This window comes from Mustela nigripes, chromosome 2 (genome assembly GCF_022355385.1).
Source record: "Mustela nigripes isolate SB6536 chromosome 2, MUSNIG.SB6536, whole genome shotgun sequence".
NCBI classification, from domain to species: Eukaryota; Metazoa; Chordata; class Mammalia; order Carnivora; family Mustelidae; genus Mustela; species Mustela nigripes.
In genome coordinates, this window is record NC_081558.1 from 213,348,870 (window position 1) to 213,372,549 (window position 23,680).

The following is a 23,680-nucleotide window of genomic DNA, read 5'->3' on the forward strand; positions in this document are numbered from 1 at the left end:
TGCTAGATAAAATGTCTGAGCCCTTCCCAGTCAGTTGCTTTGACTGGTTTCCCTCCACCTCCCCTCCCTGAGTTTGGGAAATACTTTATCTTTATTGGCATGTCTGCCAATTTTTTATTTAAAACCAGACCCTGTAGACAGTATGTTGTAGCAATTCTGGATTTTGCTTTGTTCTGAGAGTTGTTGGTTTTAATAGACAATTAACTTGCATTGATTCAACCTGCAACTCTATCTCCCTTTCAGTGGATAACCATTGATATCTCTGCTTATTATTTTTATTTTTTACAGTCTGGCTCTTAGGGGTTTTCCCTTCATCTGCATAGTTTTGTAGCCAGGCAATGATTTAGGCAGTACACTAAGATACGTCAGGCCGATGTACTCACTTCTGCTCCCTAAGCTGGGTGTAGATTGAGGGATATCTTCAAAAGTACAGTAAATTTACCAGTCTCCCATGCTTTCCATTTTTGCTGGACCTCCTGTGGTTCCCATTGCCTACAAAGTTTAGCCATCAACCAAGAATGTAAGGAGAATTTATCATGCATGTTCTTCTTTGGCTCTCACATCCAAAACCTCACTCTTATATTCCTAGTTGCTATGTCAGCTCCCTAAACCAAATCTGTTGTCTATAGCCGGTAAGGTTGCAGAAGGTCACCACCCAAGCTGGGCAAGATGGGCAAGAAAGCAAAAACTCACCATTTTACCCAATGTAGTAGCAGTTTTCCTCAGTAAATTCTTCTCCAGTTGGTATTGCTGGGTCCTGTCAGAATGGGGTAAGAGCTAAGAGGAAGCTGAGGAGACACCCCCCCCCCCATGACTGATGCGGGACACAAGAGTGGAGCGGCCCTGATTCCATCATTCATTGGTTCTATCATGGTTCTATCATTGGTTCTATCAGCCTGGGCTGTCATTGCAAAACACCACAGACTGGGGGGCTTAAACAACAGACACATATTTCCTCAGAGTTCTGGAGGCTAGAAGTCTAAGATCAAGGTGTTGGTAGGGGGAAGTTCTGGTGAGACTTCCCTCCTGTGGGTTCTAGAAGGCCCATTCTCCCTGCATCCTCACATGGCCTTTTCTCTGTGCCCATGTGTGGAGAAACAGAGTTCTGTTGTCCCCTCTTCTTCTTATAAGGACACCAATCTTAGTGGACTAGGGCTCTACCTTTCACCGACTCATTTAACCTCAATTGTCCTTAAAAGCCCAATCTCCAAACACAATCACATTGGCGTCCTCAAGGAATGAATTTGAGGTTAGGGGCAGATGCAATTCAGCCCATATCAGACAAGGGGCAAGGATTTGGGTCCCCTCAGTGGTGGCCCGCACAGCTTCAGATCTTCCTGGAGGTTCTGCAGTGGAATCCCAAGCCAGCCTGGTAGGGCAAGGAGGAAGGAACACACACACACACACACACACACACACACACACACACACACACAAGCAATTTCATTAAATAATCCACTCAGCTAAGATTGAAGACGGGAAAATCTCTCTCTCATTGGTAATGAAGGGATTAAGATATTAAAATAGTGGTTGTCAGCAGTGATGCAAAGGCAGGGGCCACATCCCAAGACCTGTCCTTTTAAGCTCCAAATCATCTGTAAGTCAGGAGGGAAAATGGTAATAGAAAATGAAAAATAAAACTATCTAAAAAAAAAAAAAAAAAGTCCATTTTTAACCCAGGGAAGACGTTATAAATATAATTAGATTTGCCCTTCTGCAAGTTGTTGCTGGCACGGTAACCCCAAGACTGCTCTCCACAAGATGGAAATGGGCGCCCTCAGCAGCCTCCCAGCCCCTCCGCATCTTCTTCCCATTCCTCCCCCAGCGCAGAGCACAGATTTATCCTTCCCTGACCACGCTGATGTCTCTGTAATCCCTTACTCAGGCCTGTCCCACAGAGCCATTGTTCTATGTTTGCTATAGACTGAATATTGTTCTTCCCACCCCTCCCCAAATTCATACCTTAACACCCCACCCACCCCCGATGTGATCGTACTTGGAGATGGATCTTTGCGAGGCACGAGGTCACGGAGGCGGCGCCCTCATGATGACATTGGTGGCGGAAGAGCAGCCGTGAGCGCTTGCTGCCCTTCTCTCTCTAGCACAGGAGGCCACAAGGAGGAAATGGCCATCCACAAGCCAGGAAGAGTCCTCACCAGAAACTGAATCAGCTGGCATCTTGATCTTGGACTTCCCAGCCCCTAGAACCATAAGAATAAATTTCTGTGGTTTTTGTTATAGCAGCCTGAGCCAACAAAGATTCTCAACCCCTTTCCTCATCCTGCCCCACAAAATCTGCCCCAGTCCTCAAGGGACAGAACGGTCACCTAGGGAGATGTCTAGCCAAGAGGACCCTGTTTGGCTGGAGACCTCTAAGCCCAATGGAGCGGATTCTCATTTTTCGTGATAGTAATAAAATCTCCACAAACACGAATTTAGCAGGTACTGAGCCCCTAGGAAGGGAAGATATGAACATACCACACAGAGATTATAGTCTTGAATTCTAAAATCAGTCATCCAGGTAGAGTCGGTTTTCTTACTGTGGGGGAGACAAAGGAGATTCAGAAGGGCTGAGCGACTTGTCTGAGGCCGCACCCCTAACACATGCCAGAGAGGGGCTCCAACACCCTCCAACAGCCCAAGTGCCACAGCCTGCCTGTCTACTCCTGTCTCCAGCCTCCCATAGTCTCTGCCCGAAGCAGAGACAAGAAGGCTTTGTTCAACCTCAGCTGGAAACACAATTCTGGTGACTCATTTTGCTGTTCTGCACGTGTCCACATGAATGACCAAGAAAGCACTGGGAGTATTAATTTGGGGCTGACAAATTTTAATGAATAGAATTCGCAAATATGGAGTCTACAAATAACGAGGCTGCACCTTTCTGCTGCTGTGACATGAACAGCCTCGTGAGGACGGCGTCTGTACACGGGGCTGGTGTCGGGTCCCCCGTCTGGGACTGTGGGGGTTGGAGCCGAGCATCATCGGTGGGCTCGTCACCGACCACAAACTCCACCACACACTGTGTCACCCTGCCCGTCACTCCATCTCAACTACTTGGAAATAAGCACCTATCGGACAGAGGGAGATGAATGATCAGGATGAGAATTCGTTTAACAGAGATCTTTGTGAAAATTAAACCAAAGATTTGGCGGGCATATCTGGAGGCACACTCTGAAATGAGATCCAAACCTGACATACTGAAGAGGAAAACAGAGCAAATCTTTAAAATTCACTGGTCTGGGGGTTATTTTTCCCCTTAGTTATAAAAGTAATTCATGTTCAGTGTTCAAAAAAAACTTAGGGGCCAGGTCAACAGGGGTGGCTCATTGGGTGAAGAGTCTGCCTTCAGATCGGGTCACGATCTCAGGGTCCCGGGTTCATACATGCATCAGTATCGGTACCGATACCCGCCCTCTGTTTGGCAGGGAGTCTGCTTCTCCCTCTCCCTCTGCACTCCCTCTCTCTCTCTCTCAAATAAATAAATAAAATCTTCAAAAAAAATTTTTAAGCAAAAAGCAGAAAACCACCAAACCCTCCCCCCACCTAAAAACAATCATGACTAAAATTTGAGCAAATATTCTTCCAGCGTCTTTGGTGTGCAGTCTTTTGCAGGGTGACTATGGTTTGTGTTCCTCGTGGTCCCTGCCCCCTGTGCCCCGGCACAAGGTACTGCCTCTGCCTCCTGCCACAGGGAATGGATGACCCTGCAGAGCTCAGAGTACAGGAGTCAAACTCTGCACATTTTGAGTCCCAAATGTGAGGTCTTGGCCTAAATGGAAAGACGGAGATAGGAGACCTGTCTGAGTTGTCCTCTGTCCCCAGAGATGAGACTGCAGGGAAGTGGATGAGGACAGCAGAAACAAGAGTATAGATGTGCTTGGAGGTCCCTGCATGTGTCCCTACTTCCCAAGCCAGGGCCGGGCAGAGACTGGCACGACAGATCGCCTGGATCACAGGGCAACAGGAAGCTTCCCTTGGCTGGAAAGGTCCAGCAAAATGCCCACCCCCAGAATTTTACCAGACACGAACTACAGAAGAAACAGTGGGCCCCCCAACGTGATGGCCGAAGAGAGTCCCCTCTGTGGTGTCAGAAAAAGACTTTGAAACCGCCCTCGCTGTCCCTGGAGACCCCAGCAGGCAGGGCGCCTTCTACTGTACCCCCTGTGGCTGAGGTGGTCCCAAGAGGACAGGGAACGTGGGTCCAGAAGAAGCCTGTGCGCAGACACCAGCAAGAGGAGCTGGGACAGGCCCTCTGGGTGCGACGCCTTCGCTGAGGCTGGAGTTGGTGCCCGACGTGGAGACGCACAGCTCTCTCTGAACTGGGGAAGATCTGGTTCCTGTCACCAGTGGAATGTGGGCGCAAAAGAGAAACAGGAAGACCCACTATGGAAAAGTAAAGACTTGGGGGACCTGCGTGGCTCAGGCGGTTAAGCGTTTGCCTTCGGCTCAGGTCCTGATTCCGCGGTCCCGGAATCAAGCCCCGCATCAGGTTCCCTGCTCAGTGGGGAGCCGGCTTCCCCTTCTGCCTGCTGTTCCCCCTGCTTGTGCGCGCTCGCTCGCGCTCTCTCTCTCTGACAAATAAATAAATAAAATCTTTTAGCGAGAGAGACAGACAGATAAAGACTCGAATGGCCGCTCAGGTTTGGACACGGAGTGCACTCACCACTCTTAGACATAGAGACATACGGATAATAACCTTCCGCTTCTTCAATGGTGTATGATTTGGTATTTTGTTCCAACTCCTGCTCACTGAGGAATTCACGACAATCCTGCACTGCTGCAGCCAAAATCCCACCTCCCCGTTGTGGGAAAGCCCTCACTTTTGTCCTGTCTCTGCTAAGAGGCCGGCGTCTGGCTTCAGGGCCCTAACTCTTGCCTGCCGAGGGTTCTTAGCTGTGCATGGTACGCGTTCAAGGCAACGTCCTCCAGGGCCCACGCTCGACCCTCTCGAAATCCTGACACTGCATCACCCCCCGCTTAGAGCCCGTCCACACAGACGGCTCAGGCACTGGGGGGGACAGGTGCACGTGCTGTCCCCTTCTGTGACGACCCAGAGGCAGAACAGACAGCTAGGGGCTGAGCAGGTGGAAAAGGAAGCAAGTGGCCAAGTTAAAAAAAAAAAAAAGAAAGAAAGAAAGAAAAAGCAGGGGTAAGACTGGGAATGATCGATTAATCTAGACCAAGGAGGAGCCCAAAGAGGGGGTCAGATACTCAGAGTTTATCTGACAGACAACAGGAATGGTGGGGCACCCAGTTCCCCACGGAGGGTCCTCTGGAGGTAGGGTGAGGGCGGGGAGGCGCGGTCAGGAGGAAAGGAGAGCGCCAAGCCTGGCGCTAGAACAGGCTTGTTTGGGAAGAGGCGAGCGGCCCCGGCAGCAGCTGGACCTGGTGCTCTGGGACGCCGGATCGGGCAGCCACAGCCTGGCGTTCCGGGAGCGCCGGAGGCCAGACGACCAGAGATGGGAAGGAGGATGGCTCCACCTCCTTATTCAGCAGGACTGAAAGAAGGTTCTAGAACATGGGGGAAGCAGGCATGGTTGTTGATGGAAATAGAGCGTCCTAGGGAGACAAACAGAATGAAAGTCTAATAAAAAACCTAAGCAGATCGTGAGTCAAAAACAGAAATGCTTTTGTGGTTACAACTAAAAATGTTAAAATAAAAAAAAAAAAAAGGAGCCTCATTATCTTGAAAGTCCAAAGATTTCTGTGAACTTGCAATAATAATCGCGTGACTTTTTATCCGTTCCTCAAGACACCTGTAAAGTTCACTGCAGCGAGAAGGATTCACCGTAAATCATTCTGTTTCCTTTGAAATAAATACACTCTGGGCTATTTTGGTATGGGGTCATGTTTAATTTAATCATGGTTTCACAATGTGTAGACATGAATACACGAACCATCTCACATTTGATATTACGAGATTGAGCAGACGGCCAAGTTACTAATATGTGATTTAAATCCACACTGGCCTTCTGAGAACCTGAGGCGGAATTTCTGAGCAATCGCCAGCAATGTGCACGGCCTGGCAGCCACAAGGCAACCCAAACACAGGTTGTTTTGTGATAAACATCAAAGGCCCACATTTGACCCAGTGGAGATCCCTGGGGTTCAAAGCGCTGGCAGAGCAACGCAGAGCTGCGTGGGGTCCAGAGGCCAGCCACACGGCCTTGAGGGGTGCCATGGACCCCGCTGCAGGCCTGCAGGTCATGGACACGACAGGCTGGGGTGTCCTGTCATTCTGGGGCTATCTCTTGAAGTTGGAGGCATTCTGGGACTGGAGAGAGAGCCCTCGCCTCCCTGGGACAGGCCTGGAAAGCAGCAGAGACTGAGGCTGGCTGGCATCGAGCGTTTGCTCTCAGGCCTATGGGCCAGGCCTGGCAGGTCATGCTGTCTGGACTCTGACTCTGTGCCCTGGGATGGCCACCCTGGCACTGCAGCAGCTCCTGGCCAGGCCACCCCAGGCTCAGCCAGAGGAGCTGACATTCCCAGAAGATGCTTCCAGTACCATTTTGTGTCTAGAGTACAGTTCTGCCACCAGTTCTTGGGTTTCTGGTGTGTTACCCTGCACTAAGTGCCTGCTGAGATCCTCTGCCCGGCAGCTCTCTGTGCAGTGGTCTACACGCCCTCTGATTTCCTTGCCAGTGTGACTTCCCTTAGGGACTCAGCTCTGCTCTCCTAGCCTCCTGCCCGCAGCACTCCGACGGGCACAACAGGAAACAGGTTCCGGGCAGAGACTTGAACTCGGCTAAGGGGGCAAAGTGTGAGGGGAGCCGGGTCTGCAGCCAAGTCCACACTGTCCCCAGGAGCCTGGCCTGGGACAGACCCCAGGCGCAGCAGCTCCACCCGACGTCATTCTGCTCTGTGCCCAGGGCCACCAGCTGGGGTTTGAGATGTGGTTCAGACCCAGTCCTGTCCCTGGGAGGCTCTTTGCTCATCGGGTTTTTGGTCTTCTGGATGGTTCCAGCCATGAGGCCCTGGAACCCTTCATCCCCAGCCTCAGGCAGGCAGTTTTGCAGGAACGCTGAGCCTGGTGCAACAGAGCTGGGCTGAAATCTACACCTCATGGGGGTCTGACCCTGTGGGACTCAAGGCTCTCCCTCGGCCTTTTTCAAGGACCATGTCAGACACCAACCATAAACCCGTCTAGACGTCAAGTGCGGCACAGTCCCCTTCTCTGTGGTCAGTCAATCACAGTAGCTCCTTTCCAGGATGCAGTCTGGGTCAAAGGGGACTAAGAGCATCTCCCAATGGCATTGGGGCCGGAGAAGGGACAGCAAGGGCTACTTCACACTTCTGTCCTTCTCCTGAGTAAGTGCACCGACATTCACACGGGTGAGTACGCTGTCCCAGCTTCCGCGCCCCTCCCCAGATCTGCCACAGTGAAACCAGACAACACAGGTACATCTGCAGGCAGCTCGGGCTCACCTTTGTGAGATGCGCTACCAACAATCAATATGATTTGATCTTCATCGCCTCCTTTCCTTGCCCCAAACACTAATGCAGAGTGACACTGCCTGGGATTCCAGGAGACAAAAAGAACTTGCCGAGAACAGGAAGACAAGGCTTCTGGGCGTGGCCGTGACGGAGTTTGTTCCAGCAGCACCAGAGAGCTAAGCAAAACACCAGAAAGAGGTGGCTGCTCTTCACCCAGAATGTCTGGGGTGGCCATGTATAATGTCAGGGGTGGAGCACGGAGGGGACACGGGTCGAGCTAGCCTGAGGTCAGATAATGAAATCAAGAAGCCACACAGCAGGGGCAGGCAGGCCAACAGTCCCTCCTGTCACCGAGGGCTCCTGTCCTGGCCTCCTTGAACTCGTCTGGAGAGCCACACACCTGGAGAGCCTCAGGGTGGTATCACGCAGACTGCCTACCCCCACCTCCCCAAACAAGCGGGACTGCAGGCAGCCTCGTGCACACCCTCTCTCTCCATCCCCCCTGCACACCCTCCTCCTCCTGCCCCTCTCCCCAGCCCAAATGAAGATCTCCAGGCTTGAATGCAGTTCACAAACGAGTGTCCGTTGGCATTAGAGAGACGTCAGCATTGTAGGTAGCCACCTGTGTTCATTCTGATTGCTTTTCTCCAGGAACCATCACGATTCAAATTGGTGGCTTATCTGCCTCAATGTAATTCCAGATTTTATGACTGTTGTCACTGTCAATGGATCTCAGTGCGAAGGAACATCCGACACACTCACCAACCCGCCACACTGATGAACCCACTCAGCGTCCCCCTCAGCGACTCCACTACTGGCCTTTATACTGCCAAGAACTGCGGTTCTTGAATGTGGCATGGAGTGTGGAGAAGGAAGGCAGGACGATGCCTGCGCCGTGAGGTCGTGTACACGGGGGTGGTACGTGGAAATACCCTCTATGTCCATCAGAAGCATTTTTGCATATTTATACTTCCAGCCACCCAACCACATAAGCAGATCGGTTCTTCTTTACTAAGCAGATGAAAAATGGAACCGGAGGGAAGAAACATTTACTGCACACTTCTATTAATCCAGTAATTTTCCTTTTCCTACCTCCAATTTACAGATGAGGAAACTGGCACGCCAGGGACCACCTGCCCTGTAAGGGTTGGCCTGAGAGTGGCTCTTTTCCGAGGTCGCGCTTCCTCTGTGATCAACGTACCCTCGGTGTGAGAGAAGGCTCCGGCTCCAGACTGGACCCCACAGTCACCACAGGGCTCCGCACACACATTCCTGAATGGACATAGACATTTCTATAACAAGAACGCTTCAACTTCTCTTCTCAAAGCATGTTCCCACACGCTGTGCCTGAGACTTCGGACACTCGAAAGGGGAGTGCAGAATATCCTCACCCCACCTCCAAACCCTGTCGAGAACAGGAAGCAAAATGAATCTAGAAGATACGAGTATGTTGTTACCATCTGTAATATACAGGTGGGTGGGGGATGGGCTCGATGGGGGACGGGCACTCAGGAGGGCCCTTGTGATAAGCACGAAGTGTTGCATGTAAATGATGAACCACTGGACTCTACTCTTGAGACCAATACTGAACTGTATGTCAACCAACTAGAATTTAAACAAAATAACGGTAACAACAAATCTGTAATATACAATGATTCCATAACTTATAAAGAGACCAACATTCCTCAACTTCACCACTGTAAAACTTATCTCCACTGACAGAGCGTAGCGTGTGGTTTCCTGCAGCAGGGCAGCTACTTCGAGCTCACGCCTCGGTCACGTTCTAGCAAGAGCAGCCTGCCGTAGCCGAGTTGGTCCCGCCAAGACAGTTAACCCTGCACCAGGGCCCGGGAAAGTCTGCACAAAGAGCCTGCCTGGCAGATAGTACTGAGAAGTGATGAAATACACATTTCTTTTTATTTCATTTTAAGGAAATATCTAACTTTGTTACCTGATCCGTTTCTACCCACAAAAAAACCTGAAGAACCTATAAAATATAAACTTCACATATTAAGAATCACCAACAGGTACACCTCGGTGGCTCAGTCAGTTAAATATCTGCCTTTGGCTCAGGTCATGATCCAGGAGTCCTGGGATGGAGCCCTGGGGTTGGGATCCCTGCTCCCAGGCCTCCCTGCTCGGTGGGGAGCTTGCTTCTCCCCCTCCCCTCTTCTCCCAGCTCATGCTCTATCTCTTATAAATAAAATAATCATCATTAACAAATCAACTTTCAGATATCACACAGAACTACTGCACTAAAGTAACTCTACTTACATTTTACTAAACCTGTTGTTATCTGTAGGTTTTTAAAATTTTAACTAAATTAGTAGTACTAAATACTCAAAACAATACTCCCACCTAGTGGCTAGAGAAAAACTTCTGGCTTATCTTAGTCATCAAGAGTACCGCCATAAAAAAGGAACTAAAACTACAATGAATTTAAAATAAGTTTATTCTGTTTGTACATCCACAAAATACCCCCTTGGGGGAAAAAAAAATAATAACCAACAAACCCATACACCCTGCTCCCCTTGAAGGAATGGATGGTAATACACTTTACAAAACTATCTCCGGAATCATGTATAAATGTTACTCTGAATTTCATTTGTTGTCATCAATTTCTTCAGTATCTCTGTGCTCTGAGGAATATTCTGGAAGAAGAAAAAAGCAGTCATCAATACAGTGTGATGGAGAACCCAGTTAGAAACAACAGGCACACTCCAGCCCTACACTCTGAGGATGGAAACAGGAAGGCTCACAAAGAAACGGACCCTGCCCCGAATCTCCACTTTCAGGAGGTAACACATCCGAGCGTCTCAGAGCTTCAGGAATTTGAAGTATTTAAGTAAATGAAACCCCTAAGCCCAAAGCTTTATGGTGACGCCTTGCGGCCTCCACAGGCTGTCCGAGCCCTCTAGTGGAAGATGACCCTCCCGGCCGGCCTCTCCCCGACAGGAGCTCTCGCAGCCCCGCTGCACCCACCGCCACGCGCCCTGGCTCTAAGCCTGCCCTTGTCCATGCTCCCGGCTTCCGTCTCGGATCCAGCTGCAGTGCCAGCCTCTCCTCAGACGGCCCCCACCCCGCTGTGGCAGGCCCGCGGGGGGTGCTCTCCTCCGTCCAGCGGGCACGACGGTGGCCTGTGCCACCTCCAGGCTGTGGCACTCACGTGGCTCCAGAGACGCTCAGGAGAATTCCACACGTCACTGACCCCACGCCCCCCTCAGACCAACTGAGACTATGAACAAACTCAGGATGACCACATCTGCTCACGTCTGAAAGACAACCGCCCTCCACAAACAGCCACTGTACCCGCCGCCATCATTACGTTTACAGGAAGAAATGAACAGGTTACGAGAAGTTATCTCACTTTCCCCTTCAAAGAATACTCCTGAAAGCGGCAGGCGGACTTAGACTCCATGCAACGACGTCCAGTTTCCAGAACGTGTGCGGAGTGCTGTGCCACACTAGAACAAGACTGCTGCAGGTCTGCTCTCACGCCGCCGCGGGAAGGGCCCTCAGTTAACCACACAAGCAAACCCAGCGGTTAGTTATGTCCTCTGAAAGCACCGCTACCTATAAAACTCAGCTGGTCAAAAAGCTTACCCATGACTCCAGCTGATATAAAATCATGCTTGAATTATACGAACTTAGTCTTAAGTTCTACTAATTCAACAAATGGCTGGGAAAGCATTCTCCTATCTTCCAGGTGCCTGACGACTGGGGGGCACCAAAATGGGAAAACGTGGTCCATCCCCACGGAGCCAACCATCTAGCAAGCACACTAATTTAATGAGACAAGTACAATGAGCTAACTCTAAAAGAACTTGCCAGAAAAGATTTCCTAACATCAATGGTCATTCTACAATAAAACAGGACTCCCACTGTGGAACGCTATTGTTGTCTCTTCCCTGTACGAGAGAAAATCTTACCCAGGGCACATACACTTTCAGCCAATCTCCTAGGGAAAGGACAGGACCTCCTAAACTACCTGAAACCACAGGCAAAACTTTTGGTGTACATGTTCCGATAGGAGTTTTTCCAGGGAAAGAGCCCAGGGATATACACACAAAGAGCAGGTTTATCTTGCCTTCACATAGCCAGGCCCATGCAAAATTAAGTGAATACACGATGATAATTTAATTCATGCTGTGCTCAAAAATTCCTTCTTAAATATTACAACCTTCCAAGTGAATTAGTTACAGAAACTTCCTGAAAAGTCAAACCATCCCTCTACACAGCCATCTGGGATTTGTATCAATGCACTACACTGGTCTACCATGAAAAAGCTTAAATAAAACATCTCTCCAGTTACAGAAGTACATCTAAAAGAAAGGGCAGCAATCCAATTCAAAGTGCCAGATCAGAAAGCTTTACTTGGAGGAAAAAAGATCTCTAAGCATTCCTTAAGTTTTAAACCAGTACCATAAATTTACCATTGTTATTAAGTTTGTTGTAACTCAGGTATTAAGTCAATGAGCTAAAACCTTACCTTAACCAAACCTTTCAAGCTTCTGGAAGAAAGGATAGGCTTAAAAGCTTCAACTGTGATTAGGTCTAACTTCATCACATCAGTGTAACACAAATACAGAACTGCAGGAATCCTCCACACTTGACAGTAACTCAGAACTGTGAATAACACAAGGGAATAAAGCACTTAAGTCTTCTACCGTATGATTTTTAAACTAAACACCTCTAAATAAAAAAGGCTACTTCTGGGTGCCTGGGTGGCTAAGTTGGTTAAGCAACTGCCTTCGGCTCTAGTCATGATCCTGGAGTCCCAGGATCGAGTCCCACATCAGGTTTCCTTGCTCAGTGGGGAGTCTGCTTCTCCCTCTGACCCTCCCCCCCATGCCCTCTCTCTCAAATAAATAAATAAAATCTTTTAAAAAAAAAAGGCTACTCTTTTTTTTTCTTTTTTTTTAATTTTTTATTTTTTATAAACATATACTTTTATCCTCAGGGGTACAGATCTGTGAATCGCCAGGTTTACACACTTCACAGCACTCACCAAAGCACACACCCTCCCCAATGTCCATAACCCCACCCCCTTCTCCTAACCCCTCTCCCCGCAGCAACCCTCAGTTTGTTTTGTGAGATTAAGAGTCACTTATGGTTTGTCTCCCTCCCAATCCCATCTTGTTTCATTGATTCTTCTCCTACCCACTTAAGCCCCCATGTTGCATCACTACTTCAAAAGGCTACTCTTAAAAGTAGTTCTCTGTTGTTTTACTTAAAGTGTCTACTGTCATATCAAACCACTTATAATGTATATTTTCTTTCAAAGCCAATTTATTTTCGCTAAATAATTTCTTGCTTTTGTAAATATTGCTTATTTTACATTTCCTGAATATACTGAGACACATCATAGGTAACTACAAGATTAAAATTTTGCTGAATATAATAAAACAGATTAGCCACTTACTCCAGTAAACTTCACATTTAAGGGGAAAAAAACCTACTTACTAACAAATAGTAATTATATTAGCTACCAAAGAGTAAGTGACAATCTCACATTTGATGTGATGTTAGGGTATAATCAGTAACAGGAATAAAAAATAAAATATTCAAGAAACTTCAGTATCAGAACTAGAGCAACTCTGCCAGGCTGCAAAGTTAAGAACTCAGTTAAGAATTCTGAGCTGCTCTCACATCGTAACTGCGTGTGTGGACAATGTTAAAATTCAAAATACACACAACATACTAGCAACAAGAGACATTAAAGCAATACATTGGTATTGCTAATCATCATTAGCAAACTACTTTAAAAAAAGTCCCCTAATAATTACAGTAGTAACTAATAACCAATAAAGCATTAACAAGACACACGGTAAATGTCACAAATTTTAACACCACCTGCTGCAGGAAGGTCGTGTACGATATTTGGTTGTTCCAGCAGTGAACAGCATGGAGGCTCTTTGAAATTCTGTGTTTTCAGGGCTTTCAGGAAAGGAGAATGAAGGCTGCTAGTAGATTCTGAAGTTTTATAGTCAGTAACATGCCGACATGTGAGAATCGTCACTTGCATATTCTTCCTTGCACAAGAGCCAAAGACCTAAGGCAAAATTGACCTCAAATTAAAATACAAACATAATTTTGTTACAGAACAGAAACATTCCTCTAGCTGTTTATCTAACATCGTTTACAGTAATATTCCCCTTGAGAGGTGGACGTGTCCAATGGAAAAGAGAACACATCTGTTGTCCCCTTACCCAGGTTTGATCTTGATTCTGTCCCTTTCTGGTTTGCTGACCTTTTCTAAGTCACTTTCCTCAGCTGTGAACAGAGGACAGTGCTGCCCACCTGAGGGGGCTGCCGTGTGCAGTCAGTGAAGTCAGGAAGAAACACGGCTGGCGCAGCTGTGCTAACACCAGGACAGGCTTCCAGGGTAAAGGAGCTGCTCAACTATGAGATCTATTCCAATACAGATATTTCTAAAAACAGCACATTACTTGCAAGCGACATTCAGACTAACAGTATATCGGCAAAAGGAAGTGATGCCCCTCCGCTAATCCGTGTGTTCCTGCGTTCAGTAACACTTTAATAAAGATGTTTCTAAGCTGCAACCGTGCACTCACAATAGTGTTGTATCACTGCAATATTCCGTAAATGCATTTTTAAGTCTTTTGCTTATAGGCAAGTTTTAATCACTCTAGACCTTTATTTTCTCCTAAGCATGTATTTTGTGAAGTTCCAAGGACCCCTTCCAGCTTTTAAAATCTATGGTCTTGTAAACAAAAAAAAAAGCAGCTTTTTGGGTTTTTTGGGGTTTTTTAAGAACAAAAAGTAAACTTTAGGCCACCCTACCTTGTCTGAAGTATTTTACAAAAAAAAAGAAAATGGTGGGGCGCCTGGGTGGCTCAGTGGGTTAGGCTGCTGCCTTCGGCTCAGGTCATGATCTCAGGGTCCTGGGATTGAGTCCCGCATCGGGCTCTCTGCTCAGCAGGGAGCCTGCTTCCTCCTCTCTCTCTGCCTGCCTCTCTGCCTACTTGTGATCTCTCTCTGTCAAGTGAATAGATAAAATCTTTAAAAAAAAAAAAAAAAGAAAGAAAAAAAAGAAAATGGCTATTTTTTTTTTCTTTTTAAAGATTATTTATTTATTTGACAGACGGAGATCACAAGTAGGCAGAGAGGCAGGCAGAGAGAGAGAGGAGGAAGCAGGCTTCCTGCTGAGCAGAGAGCCCGATGCGGGGCTCGATCCCAGGACCCTGAGATCATGACCTGAGCCAAAGGCAGAGGCCTTAACCCACTGAGCCACCTAAGTGCCCCAAAAATGGCTATTTCTAATAATAACAACGGAACTACAAATTTTACACATCATTAATGATTTCTAAGACTAACTTCATCATCTCACAGCTTAGTAAATAAACACAAAATAGCTAACATCAGCAGGTACATCCCATTTAAAAAAACACATTACTCACTAGTCCTAATTTATTAACCTCCCTACAACACTCATACTCTGAATTCACACTTGACTACTCTGTTAGACTGTGTGTGTTTATCAGGATTTTGTGGCTGACATGAGCCAAACGGTAGGGGGATGCAGATTGTCCCTGAGGAAAAAAAAAATACTGATGAAAAAATCTGAAGTTCTGGAAAAGTTGTCCCATAGTACAAAAATAATAAAATATTCTTGACATAACAATCATGCTACTTAAATTGAAGGAACACAAATTGGGGTGCCTGGGTGGCTCGGCCAGTTAAGCATCTGCCTTTGGTTAAGGTCAGGATCCCAGGATCAGATCACTGGGATTCAGTCCTGCATCCGGCTCCCTGCTCAGCGGGGAGTCTGCTTCTCCCTCTCCCTGCAGTTCCCCCTGCTTGTGTGCGCATGCTCTCTCTCTCTCTCAAATAAATAAATTAAATATTTATTTGTTTGTTTGTTTGTTTGTTTGTTTATTTAGAGAGATAGCTGGGCGCCTGGTTGGCTTTCTTTCAAACGTAACAATACAGCAGATGAAAAGGATCCAACTGTTTTATGCTTCTTTGGCCTATAATCTTCAGCACATTTGTTAAATGAGTTATTTTATTCTTTATATTCCATAACAAATTCCTATGATACTTAATTTCCTATGATAATTTTAAGAAAAAAAAACAAATACTTCCCTGTTTTGCATGTGACTGTGTAGGCTCAAGTGTTAAGACACGGAGCCCTTAAAAAAGGGAGCTCACCCGTCTTCATTTCTCTTACCTTTTCCAGCCACTGATACTGCTGATCTTCAGCTACGTAGCAGCTGCACTGACAGAGGACAACCTGGAAAATCACATCCAAGTGTTTCGTCAGGTCAAATGAATTTGACACACTCCGAACTACCACCATATACACATCATTTGAATCCTAATATAACCTTTAGGTAGTACTTGCTTTCTTAATTTGCTATTGGTTTATTTATTCGAATCAAACCACTACTGGCAGTTAACATGAGAATAAAGTACACATGAACGGAGTGACCACAAGAGTTTGCATAGGAGACACTGAAGACACTACCAATAAATGCTACCAGAATCTTCTTTATGACACAAGAATGATACCAGTCCTGCTTGCCCTTCTAGGGGTCATACACTGGGAAGGCCAAACACAAAACAAATGTAAACGCTATTAACATAAGCATTATACAAACTCTAGGTGCTATCAGAGTGAATGGCAGCCAGACAGCATCTCAACCCAAATGGCACTGTGAAACTGTACTGATGCCTCTGAAGACATGGTCTTATTTTAGAAAACAAGTTCTAACCCACGTACTCAAAGCAAAATAATCTGTAATGCCACAATGCCGTAAAAGGTTGGGTTCCTGATTATTAATGCTCATGGAATGATATTATCCACAGAACTCAACATCTACTAAAACATTGCCAGAAATGCTAACACTTAATTACCCAAAGGAAGCAAAGAAGGCAAAAAAAGTACAGTGGGATGGGGGACAAGAAAAAGACTGGACATAAACTACACACGTAGGTTATGCTTAATCAAGAAATATCTCATGAATGTACGACTAGAAAAGGTGATGGAAATTTCTCCTACTGGACCTTCACAATCTGTTCTAAAGTACAATCTTCTCAAAGATGAGATCAAAAACATGCTTACTTTATACATTATTTCCTATAAATGCTAGATGTGCATAAAAATCCTTATGCAATCTTAAATAACTTTGGATAGCATGTTAAAAAACAAACTAGAAGTATTAAAAGATCAAACTTTACAGTTTTCAAGGCTAACATTGGGTCTTTACCTTTTGAAATAAGCCCCATTACAGTATTAGGGACTCAGCAGCTTCTTTCACTGTTTAAACCCCTGTGCTGGCCCATGTTCAACAGCTCAGCAGCTGGGGAACAGTGCTCTGTCAGACAAGCAGGTGGGGAGACACAGCACCTGCCTGGCCACCTCTTTTGCCTGACTCTCAAATCGCCCCGTATGCTGTGCTCTCTGAAAGGACCCAAGATTAGGATCTGAACGCATAGGACACAAGGAAATCACTCGGTGTCAACTACAGAATGACTTTCAGGGCTTAAAAAATCAGGTTAGGGTAAAAGATTAAAGTCAAGAGAATTATGCTCAGAACGCATAAAGCATTCATTTGTTCAATCAACACTACCAGAGTTTCTAGCATGTACCAGGCATTTGCTAAATCCTGGGTATCCTGCCACAAAAGAGAACTCCCTGCTTTCACAGAGTGAACACATTTTTGCACATTCAGAGTTACCAGCTGAAATAATTTTTTGAATGAGAGCAAGGTGTGAATGTCTGCTGTCTATGGTTTTTCCTAACAAAGTTATTTCAGAATTTCCTAGGACTTTATCAACACACTGTGTTCGCCACACTAATATTTATATAAGTAACAGCACTGCCTACAGGTGCAATTCGTCAGCCCAGAAGCAGATATAAAGGAACACAAAATTCAAATGAACACCACACGAATGATGCCTAAACAGCTCCCTCTGAAGCATCCAAGTCCCACATACCGAGGGACTCGATTTCAGATGATAAAATACACAAAAGGCCTCTGCGGGGGACAGATGTGTCGTGTCCGTTGTTCTACACCATTCATTCCAGAGGTTAGCACAGCCAACTTCTTCCCAGACTCCTGAATTCATTACAAATGACGACAAAAACGCTGTGAAAAACAATTCACATCAGTTAGTGCCATGTCTGCAAGCTGAATTTTCTAGAATCAAAAACGATTTCAAGTTACTCTAGAATTTGAGACCTACAAGAGCCATTAAGACCACTAACCGTACACAGCCATTTTACAGAAAAGGAAACTGGGGACTCAAGAAGTTAAACAACCTCAGTACAGATGGTATCAGAGGCAAGAATTCAGAACACAGGTTTACTGCCAGGCTGTACCACACTGTCACAAGGTAAGACTTGCAGGGAAACTGTCGGCCAGGAGAACTTCATATAAATGAGTCAACAGTTACTTACCACTTACTTACTATGTCCTGCAAGCAAGGGCTACCTGACAGGGCAAAATCGACTTCCTAGAGGCTCCTAGGGCTCACCCCCAGAGCCTGTGCACCAGCCAGAATCACACAAGTCTGCGCACCTACATCCATCTGCTGTCCTAGCTGGACCCTGCACTGTTAGCCTACCAAATGGAGTCATACATGTACAGATCTCCAAACTTGAGTGCTCAAAAATGTTAGGGACCATCACTGGTATTTTTAGAGTTCTCATCCTGTTCTCAAAGGATCCTGTTACTTCAAAAACATTTAAGAACCACTGCTCCAAAGGGGCCATGTACACACGCCACCTCGGTCGCTCTGAGTCTGGCCCAAACAGTACCAGGACTCTGAGGACATGTGGATACCTGGACACACTATAAACTCAGTTCCTGTGATTTACAACTTCCTTAACCAAAGCACACGTCCTTTAAATCTTAATTTTTAAAAGTCTGTCAAAAAGACGGTTATCAACCATACACAAAGATAAACTCGAAATGGATAAAAGACCTCAACGTGAGACAGGAATCCACCAGAATCCTAGAAAAGAACATAGGCAGTAACCTCTTCGATACCAGCCACAGCAACTTCTTGCAAGATATGTCTCTAAAGGCAAAGGAAACAAAAGCCAAAATAAACTTTTGGGACTTCATCAAAATCAAAAGCTTCTGCACAGCAAAGGAAACAGTCAAGAAAACGAAGAGGCAACCCACGGAATGGGAGAAAATATTTGCAAATGACAGTACAGACAAAAGGTTGATATCCAGGATCTATAATGAACTCCTCAAACTCAACACACACGAAACAGGCAAACATATCATAAAATGGGAAGAAGATATGAACAGACACTTCTCCAATCAAGACATACAAATGGCTATCAGACACATGAAAAAATGTTCATCATCACTAGCCCTCAGGGAGATTCAAATTAAAACTGCATTGAGATATCACCTTACACCAGTTAGAATGGCCAAAATTAACAAAACAGGAAACAACATGTGTTGGAGGGGATGTGGAGAAAGGGGAACCCTCTTACACTGTTGGAGGGAATGCAAGTTGGTGCAGCCTCTTTGGAGAACAGTGTGGAGATTCCTCAAGAAATTAAAAGTAGAGCTTCCCTATGACCCTGCAATTGCACTCCTGGGTATTTACCCCAAAAATACAGATGGAGTGAAAAGAAGGGCCATCTGTACCCCAATGTTTATAGCAGCAATGGCCACGGTCGCCAAACTGTGGAAAGAACCAAGATGCCCTTCAACGGACAAATGGATAAGGAAGATGTGGTCCATATACACTATGGAGTATGATGCCTCCATACGAAAGGACGAATACCTAACTTTTGTAGCAACATGGACGGGACTGGAAGAGATGATGCTGAGTGAAATAAGTCAAGCAGAGAGAGTCAATTATCATATGGTTTCTCTTATTCGTGGAGCACAACAAATAACATGGAAGATATGGGGAGATGGAGAGGAAAAGGGAGTTGAGGGAAATTGGAGGGGGAGGTGAACCATGAGAGACTATGGACTCTGAAAAACAATCTGAGGGTTTTGAAGGGGCGGGGGGTGGGAGGTTGGGGGAACCAGGTGGTGGGTATTAGGGAGGGCACAGATTACATGGAGCACTAGGTGTGGTGCAAAAACAATGAATACTGTTATGCTGAAAAGAAATTTAAAAAAATAAATAAATAAAGACGGTTATCATTTGAGCAGGCACAGATTTTACTCAGATACAAAGTTACCCTGCTACGACTTTTTCTAAAAAAGTAACAGACATTTGAAGTACCAGGATAAGAAGTAAGTAACAGGGATTTTGGTTTTTCTTGTTTAAATTCTTTATTTAAATTCAATCAATTAGGGGCACCTAGGTAACTCAGTAGGTTATAGCCTCTCTCTTCAGCTCAGGTCATGATCCCAGCATCCTGGGATGGAGCCCCACATCAGGCTCTCTGCTCAGCAGGGAGCCTGCTTCCCCATCTCTCTCTCTCTGCCTGCCTCTCTGCTTACTTGTGATCTGTCAAATAAATAAAATCTTTGAAAAAATAAAAGAATAAAAATAATAAATTCAATGAATTAACATACAATGCATTACTAGTTTCAGAGGTAGAGTACAGGGACTGATCAGTTGCATACAACACCCAGGGCTCAGTACATCACATGCCCTCCTTAATGCCTATCACCCAGTTACCCCATTCCCCACCCACCTCCCACGGATTTTGTTCTTTCAACAAAACGACCATTCTAACACATTTCTACTCACCTACTGCATTATTTCCTATAGCAATTATGAATTTGGAGCAAGGATATTTTTCCAGCAGAGAAACTTCCAAAGATGTTTTTGTCTGTCTTCGAAAGAGCCGCACCTCCCTAACACAAGAAACAAAAGACAAAACTAAAGCAACTTAAACATAATTAGTACCTATTATGAGGAAAAGGATACTAGAGGCATGATTCTGTAATCGGCAATATGCAGGCTTTAATTTCATAAAGAATGTAATTACCACCTAAGGGAAACAACAGAGTCAGGCAACAATAACTAACAGATAAAACCATCTGATGCAGGGGTGCCTGGGTGGCTCCGTGGGGTAAAGCCTCTTCTTTTGGCTCAGGTCATGAGCCCGGGGTCCTGAGAGCTCTATGCACAGCGGGGAGCCTGCCTCCCCCCCCCCCCTCTGCCTGCCTCTCTGCCTACTTGTGATCTCTGTCAAATAAATAAATAAAATCTTAAAAAAAAAAAAAAATCTGATGCAAAATTCATGGAGAACTCCAAAACAGAAATCAGGCTGTCCGCCTGACCCAGTGATCAACCTCAGCATCCCCCAGAGTGGCACAATCGCGTACAGTGTGCAACAAGAAATGGGAAGCACCACCGTCCCGCCAGCAGAGTACTGAGCTTGCACCACGCGTCCAAGAGGAACATCCATCCACAGAGAATGCAGGGAGAGAACGAACAGGATAAATCAGACAAATTCAGGGTGTGGGACACCCTACCCAACAACTACCTCGGCAGGGGTGAGGAGGAGGGGCTGCTCTAAATGACCGGCAGCTCGAGAGAGACAGAACGTCGAAAAGTAACGCGTGGACCTCGTCCGGGTTCTGACTTGGAGGAGTTCACCGAAACACCCGGCGTCTGACACTCCGGCGCGAGTCTGGTCCTGCGCCGGTACTACACGGTGTCAGACGACTACTTCGTCAGGAGCTGTTCGCGCACACTCGGGAAAACGCCTCCGCCGTTCGAGGCGCATCGGAAAAGCGGGGACGTGCAAGGCCGCGGTCACTGGGACTCCGAGGTGGGGGGATGAAATACAGGCGGCGACGCCGTCACCACTGTCCAATCTACGTGCATGGGTTGGGGCGGAGAGTCATTCTGTATTTTCTTTGCTCTTTGTAAAGAGGCGGGTTTTCCACCTGGTACGGACACCGAGGCTAACGAAGAGCGGAGGATAGAAAGGCTTTGAGAGAGCTGCCTTACGTCCACGGACCACGAACCCCCAACGACGGCCTCCCGGGAACCCGCTTCGAGCGCGCACGGCGGCCCCCGAGGCCCCGCAAAGGAAGCCCCGGCGGTACGCACGCCGCGGAGGCCGCCGCAGGCCAGCGCCACCCCGCGCCCGACCCCCGGACCTCACCTCTTCCGCGCCAGCTGCCGCCGGACCTCCCTGTCCTCGGCCGTCTCCCTCTTCCCCTCCTCCTCCTCCTCCTCCTCGTCCTCGGTCCCAGCGCGGCACGGCGCCCTCACCACCTCGCCGAAGAACGTGGCCGCCATGGCAGCCGCGCCAGCGTCCGGGCCCGTCCGCGGCGCCCCAGAACGGCGCATGCGCCCCGCCCTCAGCCGCGGCCCGCCACGCCCCGTGCTCCGCCTCCGCACCCGAGCCACGCCCTCACACCACGCCCCCGCGCACGCGCGCGTTCCCCGCGGCCGCGCCAGTCTCTAGCTTCTTATTCTAGAGCCGGAGCGCGCGGCAACCGAGAGGTAGGAAGACTCCGGGCTAGAGAGGCCAGCGCGGGGCGGGGGCGCGTCCTGTCCCGGCAGGTGGCGCACGGGAGACAGGACCCCGGCTCGGCCGGCGGCGCGCGGGAGAAGCCCGCCCCGCTCCCCCGCCTTCCTTCCCGCGGCGCCCGTTCCCCTTCTCCGCCGGGGCGGCGCTGCGGGCCGAGGGGGGAAGAAATACGGCGCTCCGTGGGGGGGGTCAAACGCGGGTTTTACTCCGCGCTGAGAGTTCACAGGTCGGGGCTGGCGGTCCAGCCCGTCTCCGTCTACGCGAACGCGAGCATAGTTCGCTTCTCCCCGGAGCGCGGCCGCGTCCCGTCCCGGCGGCACTTGGCCGTCGGTGGCCTCCCGTGACGGAGCGGGGCGAGCGGGTTCGCGGAGCCGGAGGCCGAGGCCGAGGGGCGGCCGCGCCGGGTCAGAGGTGGGGCGGTGCCCGGCGCTGCCGTGAGACCCGGTCCGCTGCCCTGCGTCACTGCGCCGGAGACCGGGACCGGCGCGCAGTGTGAAGGCCGCCGGCGACGCCCGCAGCTGCTGCTGGGTCAGGCACGGCCTCCTGTTTCCCAGGCTCAGCCGCCACGAGTACCTTGTCTTGACACGTGGAGAACCAGTATCAACAGCGGCATGTGCGTCAAATCCGTCTTGGCGAACGGAACCAAAACCGAAGTCTGAGTTTTGAAGCAAAATTGGGAACATTTAGAGCTAACAGTGTGACCAGATTGCTGTCCAGTGCGAGCGAGGGGCCCTTGCGCGTGCTCAGCAAGGTGACCAAGGTGGTGTGGTTAAGGGGCACGGATTCCCGGGCTGCTCTCTGGAATGGCTGGATTGCAGAAGAAAGAGGAAGGTTCGCTATCCCTGTGCCTAAGTCCTTTTTGTCGAATAAAGTAACTTGTCATTTTTACCAGGAAAATTTACTGCGATTTGATTTCACAATTACATTAGGAAGAAATCATTTCTAGAAAGCTGACTGAAACTCTGAGTAGGGTAATCATACATTTGGCAGTGATTTAAATTCTGTGTACATTTCACAGTTTTACGATAATGTTAAGTTTTTAAACAAATGCTTATTCCATGCACTTACAGTAAATTTAGGCCGAGCACTTCAAGAAAAGGCAAATAGATGTTCAATTTAAATACTAAACCAGCAGAGATCGCGTTATGAAAGAAGGCTGGTGGCACCTCAAGACCTGACGGAAAATAACCCCATCACAGAACATTGTCAATTCAAAACAAATTCTTTGATTACACGGAAGTTGACAAATTGTGTGAGAGTCTTAACTGAGACTTAAATATTTTCATTTTATGGTATTTGTTGAGGATATAGCAGCCCCAGTGAGAAATTTCTGTAGAATTAAGGGTCAATATGGGAATGGAAATAGATTTATACATTTTAGCAATCAAAAATCAAACCCCGTGCGCCTAAAAATATTAGCAGTTTATTAGGAATTCTTCCTTTTCTCACCTGTACTAGTAACAAGATACTGGTATCAGTATTTCAGATGAAAGTATACTATAAACAGAACAAAGGACACAGACTTTGTACGTTAGAAATATTCTGGCTTATGCCAAGGGGAAAAAAAAAAAAGACGACAAAAAGCCTTTTTTTTTTTTAAGCAGACATGCAACCACAAACAAATTTCTTAAGTAATCTAGACATTTGGGTCTAGCTGTGTAACCAAAATATATGCATTACATTAGTTTGTTAATGAAAAAGGAATAGAAACTCTCAGGTTTCTGTATTTTACTTTTTCAGATTTACACATGCAAATCATATATTAATATTCACAGATATTTTTTAATGGGAAAACAACTTGTTTCT

At 47.2% G+C, this 23,680-nt stretch overlaps 1 protein-coding gene across 1 annotated transcript; it reads right to left on the reverse strand.

Annotated features, from left to right (window-relative positions):
- Positions 1–9,868: 9,868 nt before the first annotated feature.
- PSMG1 (proteasome assembly chaperone 1) lies at positions 9,869–21,702 on the reverse strand. Its single transcript, XM_059392360.1, has 7 exons — positions 21,503–21,702; positions 20,134–20,240; positions 17,395–17,546; positions 15,626–15,688; positions 13,288–13,486; positions 11,924–12,060; positions 9,869–10,085 (listed from the first exon to the last, which is right to left on the reverse strand). The coding sequence occupies exons 1-7, from the start codon at positions 21,688–21,690 to the stop codon at positions 10,011–10,013; spliced, it is 921 nt and encodes a 306-aa protein (XP_059248343.1). The 5' UTR covers positions 21,691–21,702; the 3' UTR covers positions 9,869–10,010.
- Positions 21,703–23,680: the final 1,978 nt, after the last annotated feature.